At 44.1% G+C, this 7,654-nt stretch overlaps 1 protein-coding gene across 1 annotated transcript; it reads left to right on the top strand.

Moving 5' to 3' along the window:
- The first annotated feature begins 411 nt into the window (after window positions 1-411).
- LOC108790380 (fucolectin-like) lies at window positions 412-5,854 on the top strand. Its single transcript, XM_018560627.1, has 6 exons — window positions 412-496; window positions 1,292-1,577; window positions 3,168-3,316; window positions 4,313-4,389; window positions 4,478-4,544; window positions 5,823-5,854. Exons 1-6 carry the CDS (start codon window positions 412-414, stop codon window positions 5,852-5,854), a joined length of 696 nt encoding a protein of 231 aa, XP_018416129.1.
- Window positions 5,855-7,654: the final 1,800 nt, after the last annotated feature.

The following is a 7,654-nucleotide window of genomic DNA, read 5'->3' as shown; positions in this document are numbered from 1 at the left end:
TCTATTGACAAGTTCTTTCAAAAATGAACCTATTCTCTATTTGAAGCTATTAAAAATAAAGCAGACGCCACAAAATACTGTACCTTATCAGTGATATGCTGTTGCATTTCCACCACATCTATTTATTAGGCCTTGTTTACACAGATGGCAAAAGGGAGGTGAAAACAGGTGGTAGATCTGCATTTTTAATGTCCATCTCCCCAACCGCCCACTTAAAACCTAATGGCAGACACTCAGCTATGTACACGTACTGTGGCAGCGACAAATTTTATATAGCTTGTTGCATTGGACAGGTGGTGCCACTTGCTAAACGTGACCATTGACGTCTATAGGGCTGTGCCACATCCACATGGCGACCACTTGGCACATGGTTGCTTTGCAATATAGAAATGTAAAATCCCCATTCCGGACATGGCAGTATTGCTTTCTAAGCTCCTGGAAACCGGCTGGATGCTGCCCTCTGAAAAGGCGACCACATATGGCTTTTCAGAGGGTGGTAAAAGTCCCCGTTCAGATGCGGCCGCTGTACCCATTGAAGTAACAGACAGGGTGACAGCGGCCTCAGCTGTCAGCGGTGGTCCACATGTAATAGTACATGGTGCGATTACATGTGGCTTGGGATAGATGATTGTCACTGGACACACAATAGATGTGTCCAGGGACAGCCACCTACCCCAAACTGCATGTAATGGATGGATACAGTGGCCGCATCTGAATGGGGACACCTGGGATTTATGCTGCAAGAATCTGTAGGTTCCTGTTGCAGGAATCCCTGAACACAGCAAAGTCCTTGTGTGAATAGGGTCTAAGCCTACAAGCGCTCAGTAAAGATGGCCATACACCCATTGTATTTTCTGGTTGACCCCCACAGGCTGAACAAGAAAGGTGGATCCCCAAAGGGCTATTGTATTCTGACAGCAGTGGGTGTGCCACTATCAGAATACCTGAAGAGTGACTGCAGGTGAATGGCTAGTCACTTTTCGGTCTAGAATTTTTGCACTGGCTTCTTCAACAAAAGTCAATTGAAAAATGTGCCAATTGGGCCACACACTGCTCGAATTTGGCAAAGTTGTCAGAACTTGGCTGACATTTGAGGATTTGAGGAGTGTATGGACAGCCTAAGTCCCAGGGGATGCTGAACACTACATCAGAAAGGGCCCATATTTGTATGGAAAAGAAATGTCATGGAACCATGTCAGCTAATCACATGAGAACGCACATATGCTTATGTATGAACTTATTTTAATCAAAAGACCACAATGGCTGACTACATCTTGGTGCTCTTTTCCAGCTGCGAATGTGGCTCTCCAGGGTCTGGCCTTTCAGTCTAGCTCCAATCAAGGCGGCGGCGAAGCCCACCTGGCAATAGATGATAACCCCACCCCCAACTTACTGACTGGATCCTGCAGCCAGACCACCAGAGAGCTCCAGCCATGGTGGACAGTGGACCTGAGACGTGGCTACCTCATCGACAATGTTACTATTACCAGCCAGTTGAGCAACCAGCAAAGCTTGCTGCCCTGGGCCGAGATCCATGTCGGAGAGGACATACGGGGCTATGGAATATATAACCCTGTGTAAGTAAGACCTCATTCACACCTGAGTGTTTTGTAGCTCAAAGTTACAAAAAACCTAGCATTAGGCCTCATTCACACGAGAAAAAGCCGGTACGTACAGCTCCGTGCACGGCTGTATCGGGCAGCTCCCGGCAAGGACAGGTGCTGCGTGGGAGTACGCGGCCATACGCCAGCCTACGCTCACCCGCCCTGCGTGTTTGTGCGGGTGTCCGTACTCGTACGCTGACTGGATGGATCTTGTCTGCATCTGAGCCGGGACACCCGCACCCGTACGGACCTGCACTTGGGGTGAGCGTAGGGCGGCGTTTGGCGGCGTACTCCCATAGAGAAAGACAGGGGCTGCGTCTAATTACACGCAGCACCTGTCCTTCCCAGGAGCTGCTCGATATGGCCGTGCATGCAGCATGGAGCTGTACGTGCCGGCCTTTTCTCATGTGAATGAGGCCTAAAAGTGCCATTGTCATCTATGGTGGCTGTTCACACCTGAGAGCTTAAATGCCTGTACCAAATGCCCAGGGCCATCCCAGGCAGCATCCCTTGAGTGGGGTGGCAGGCAGAGTGGCATGACCGCTCTGCTGCACAATGTTTGCAGTGTGCCTGATGCCCCTTTCTGGCCAGAGTGTCCCAGGTTGCTAAGAGCCAGACAAGGAGATATTTAAGGGTCATAAACATCTCTCCACCCAGCTCTTAGCAATCTGGGACGCTCTTGCCAGTGTCCCCCTGAAATCACTAGTTGCCAGGAGCTTGGCAGGACGTCGTGCCAACCTCCCACCGCCCTCAGGCAACAAAAAAGCTTGGGATGTCCCTGAATATGCCATTTGCTCTAAAAAGTACAGGAGCTTCTTTCAGGCAGAATCAAGCGTTTTCTCTCCATAGATTTTAATGGAAGCGACTGTTTACGTGCGTTTTTTAGGGGTTCCCATTGAAAAGTCTACAGGGCCAAAAACACACAATTCTGCTTTTATACTACAAGTATTGCACATAAACAATAAAAAAAACACTTACAAATGCGCAAAAAAAAGATCACCTGGCTACGCTCACTCCAATTCAGCCTAATGCACAGGGATTGTGTTCGGCTTTAGAACTCCTGAGAGGTTTTCATTGCTGTCTGTGTCTCTCTATTTGTCTTGGTGATCGTTATGACAGAAAGTCAAAGAAAATAACAAATTTTGGGTTGTCACCAGAAGAAGAATAAAGAGGAAATCTTCCAAAGGGGGCACTAGTACTAATGACCACCGGGGATTTCACTCTCTTTGGAAGGATTTCTGCTCACTTCCTGTTGTGACTATCAGACAAGATGTAAAGGGAAATCTCCCCAATGGGGCATGGCTGTCAAAAACAAACAGCTGATGGGGTTATAACCCTCCCCCCAAAAAATTGACTTCAGTTACCCTTTAAGACCTTTATATGGAGGTCTATACTGGGAGCGATTGATACAGACCGGTATTAAAACAAAAAAATCTGCTTGCTTTGACCGTCAGATTGCACGGGGAAGATATAACAAGCATTTCAATGGACTGCTTTGGAGAACAGCTCCACGTCTTCTATAGTTCTGCTTGCTGTAGTCAGCCCTTGTCTCTTGCCTTACAGCTGTGCTGTCATCCCTTCGATGTCTTCAGGAGAGACAAGGTCGTTTCCATGTGGGGGTAAAATCGGACGTTACATCACAGTGGTCATACCGAACCGCATTGACACACTAACGCTGTGTGAGGTTCAGGTGGCGGTTCTGAATATACCAGGTAAAATGACATACAGATAAGTAGACTGATGTACTATATCTCTATGCTTATATACTGTACACTTATTATTATTTTAAAGCTAAACGCCTGCAAAAAATAGCAAATATTGTTTAAATACAACAGCCATGTGTATTCTCACTCGAATCCTGGCGTGCTTTGTGTATTTATTTCAGATCTGTGCACTAATCCAGTGTAAAAACCTTTTCCTCTTCCTGTAATACAGACCGATCACTGCTGCTCTCTCACCTTATGCAGGCTGATTGGTCTTGTCTCCGCCCCCTTCTGTCATTTTCTGCAGGCAGCCTGTATGGGGAGGGGCTTACTGGGCCCCTCCAACAGCTCTGCTCCCTGCACAGGCTCTGTGCAGCACATTAATGTGGTCACTGCTACTTTTACAAGCCTGCTTACAAGGGTTTGCAAAAGCATTTGATGTACACAAAGTGGACTTATCTCCTTGGTGGCTATTGATGAATATATTTAAGTGAAACTTGTTGTGCCTGGAGTTGAGCTTTAAAGATGTGTGTGTATGAATATATATATATCTATATATATATATAAATATAATATTAGGGATGCACCGATACCAGTATTTCGATATCGAGTACCGATATTTATTTTTCGGTACTCACCGATACCGGAAGTCCCATTATGTGACCAGAAAGCATGGCGTCGGCTTTCTGGCCAATCAGGACACCGTGTAATGAGGTGACGAGGGAGCACGAAGCCGGCTTCCCGCGCAAATCAGAAAGCCGGACATCGCGTCATTACACGGGGCCTAGTGTGTATATATATATATATATATATATTTTTATATATATATACACACACACACACACACACACTAACAACTTTATTAGGATATTGTCTCTTACAAACCTTGAAGAAGAGGATACTTGTTATAAAGAACCCAACTGCAATTCGTGATGTTCTCTGTGTGTGGTCTAGCTCTGTTCTCTGTAAATATGAATGCTCCTCATGTCTTAATTTCTTTAACAGATCGTCTGCTTGGAGTCAAGATCACAAGCATGTTTAATGCCGACGCAAACCTTTACACAGAGGTTGCAATACAGAAGGTGAGTCATCTCCTCCTACACAATGAGGACCTGTCTCTCCCAAATGGATGACACACAGATAATTACATCTCCATCTTATTTATTACAGACCAAACAGAATCTTAAGAGCGTGGGCAGAACATTAAGCTGGGGGATCGACCATGTCCTGCAGAGAGGTGAGTGCTGGTGACTAAACTGTGGATTCTGGTAAAGTGCAAATCTTCTTTATGCCCCATCGTCCCAAGGTAGAAAGTTTATTGAACACATGGGTTACTATTATCAGAACACACGTAGACTATTGCGGGTGTTGAGCAGTTTTCACACGTTTTGTAGATTAAACCTTTTGCTTCCAAGACATTTTTGCACACATATTATAATCCACATTTAAGGCCTGAAATTACTTAACCCCCCCTACCCGAGATTTATATATTTTCTGAAAGTGCAGACCCAGTAGAATAAAATGGCAACAGTTGCAAATTTTTACGTCAGATATTAGCGCAACTCACACATTTTCAGTAATATAAAAGATGAGGTTATGCCTAGTAAATAGATATCAAACATGCCAAGCTTAAAAATTGCATCGTGAAAACAGCGACAAAATACAGTACCCCAAATTGTCCAAAGATAATACTTTAACAGGGCATGTGTACAGGTCATCTGTTCAGAGTTAAACCACGAATGGGGCCTTAATGGTGGATTCATGATTACAGAACTGCATTAACTTGCAGGGATCACAACATGAAAAAAGCCATTTCAGGGAGATGCCCCCTGCCCCCCCATGGGAAGAGAGCACCCCACTGAAATGATGTCATATAGCAAAGAAGCTATTGCTTCCTGTGCTATCTGTTTTTTGTTTTTTTAGTATTCTGACAACTGCTGCTGTCAGAATAAACAAACGAAAGTCACCAACCACACAGCATAGGCATGAATAGCTAGATTGCTATTGGCTATTTCAATTTGCAATATCCAATAGCAAGCTGGCTATTGCACCCGCCCTCTGCTGCTGTAAATCACTAGAAGAGGACCTGATGGAGAACTTCAGGTCCCCCTCTGCTGATTGACAGCAGCAGTGGGCGGGTGCAATAGCTAGTCTGCTATTGCAAAGTGAAATAGCAAATAGTAATCTAGCTATTCATTTTTTCCCCTCTAACAGCGAACGGCGGCTCCGATGTCAGAAACCCCCCCCACAGATAACAGGGAAAGGTTTACTCTGCTAGTTCGAGCAGAGTAAACCTTTCCAGGAGAAAATGTTTCTCTCACGGGCGGCCGGGAGCCGCTATCTAATAGCGGGAGACTCCCGGAACGTCCGGGAGAGTAGGGATGTCTGAACTTGTGTCTTTTATATCTGCCTAGAGATCTTATTTCATGATTAATTTATTAAATACAAAGCTAAACTCAATTAGGAGTTATCGGGATATAGTGTGCAATAACAAGTCAATCTTTTCCCCTCACAGATCAAAAGACCTGTATACCTATGAAGACATAACCTTACTGTCCTGCCTCATCTTTCACTTTATTATGATCTGTTCAGATGGGTTTTTGAATAAAGGCTTTCCCAATAAAGATAACCAAAACATACTTTTAAAAAAAGACAATGATAGATCTGTATAAGATATACAAAATGTTTTTTTCATTACGTGTTCATCACTCACAGCAGCTATGACATCATTGCAGGAGTGGCAACCCACTGGTCCATAGAACAGCGCGCATCAGTGTGTATATGATGTCACTTACTCCTCTCTCCTGTGAGTTCACAGAAGAGGACGCCTTCTCAGAGAATCATGGAGGCAGCCATTGCTGACTGCCTTCTAACAATGTTAGTTGCCCCACTATTATGCTGAACCATTGGCTTTAATACAGAATAAGTATCAGGACAGTAGTTGTAATGGCAGAACATTGTGTGTACATGCTGTTTCTGGGTTACACAAGATAGAAGGCAGAGGTTCAGAATGACAGCCAAGCAATTAGACGGTTACAGAATTATAAAGCTGGCCATACACTGTTCTATTTTTTCCGGTCCACTCACGGGCTGAACGAACAAAATATAGTGAACTCCTCCATGAACTATATGGGCACGTTGATGGAGGAATCTCCGCTGTTTCTTTTGTACACCGCCGGCCGGTGTCAGAGTACACTGGCAGCCGGAGCTGAACGAGGGATGCCGGGCGAAAGGGTGCTGACAGCCGCACCCACTGTGCAAATTTTGGTTGGTTCCTGAAGAACCGGCCAAATTCACGTAATGTATGGCCAGCTTTAGTCAACAGTGGACAACTCAATATTTTCTAGGAAAGATTATACTTCAAGAAAATGCCAAAGCCATTACCCTGTGTATAGGATGTCCACTTACAGGTCTGCCATGTACAAAAGCCTTTTCTACTTCTGTAAAGGATTATATGAATGAACATATTTAGTCATATATACTATATTACCAAAAGTATTGGGACTCGGAACACGTGCCTTTACACACACACATGAACTTTAATGGCATCCCAGTCTTAGTCCCTTGGGTTCAATATTGAGTTGGCCCGTCCTTTGCCGCTATAACAGCTTCAACTCTTCCAGGAAGGCGTCCACAATGTTTAGAAGTGTGTATATGGGAATGTTTGACCATTCTTCCAGAAAATGTATGTATTTTTACACACACACACACACACACACACACACACAACCACCTTGATTCCAGTTTGGTCCATATTGCAATGATAGCATCACACAGTTCCTGCAGATTTGTCGGCTGCCCATCCATCATGGATGCATCATGAAAATCTCCTGTTCCACCACATCCCAAAGGTGCTCTATTATATTAAGATCTGGTGACTGTGGAGGCCATTTGAGCACAGTGAACTCAATATCAAGCTAAAGAAACCAGTCTGAGATGATTCTTCTGCAATCCTCATTGTAACGAGTGGTTACTTAAGTTACTGTTCCCTTTCTCCTCTGACCTCTGGCAAGTCCAGTACACCAGCAATTTTCAAAATACTCAGACCAGCCCGTCTGGCACCAACAACCACACCCAGTCACTTATTTTAACTAAAAGATGAGATTTAATTTTTATTTTTAAATCCAATGGAAAAAAAATGTTTTGCCAACTAATCGAAATATGCCAACGAATCGAAATACGAAAATAATCATTAGTTGCAGCCTTTATCTCTCTAAATTAAGTTCTTTGTGATGGGTGAACATATCAGAACAGTACACAGAATACAGCAAATATTTTATTTATAAACCTTAAACAAAAAAAAAAAACCAAAAACACATAAAGAGGGGCTGTTCACCCCATTAAAAA

The sequence above is a fragment of the Nanorana parkeri genome, unplaced genomic scaffold (genome assembly GCF_000935625.1).
Source record: "Nanorana parkeri isolate BGI_ZX_2015 unplaced genomic scaffold, ASM93562v1 scaffold470, whole genome shotgun sequence".
NCBI lineage: Eukaryota > Metazoa > Chordata > Amphibia > Anura > Dicroglossidae > Nanorana > Nanorana parkeri.
This window is presented reverse-complemented; position numbering and strand designations above follow the sequence as displayed.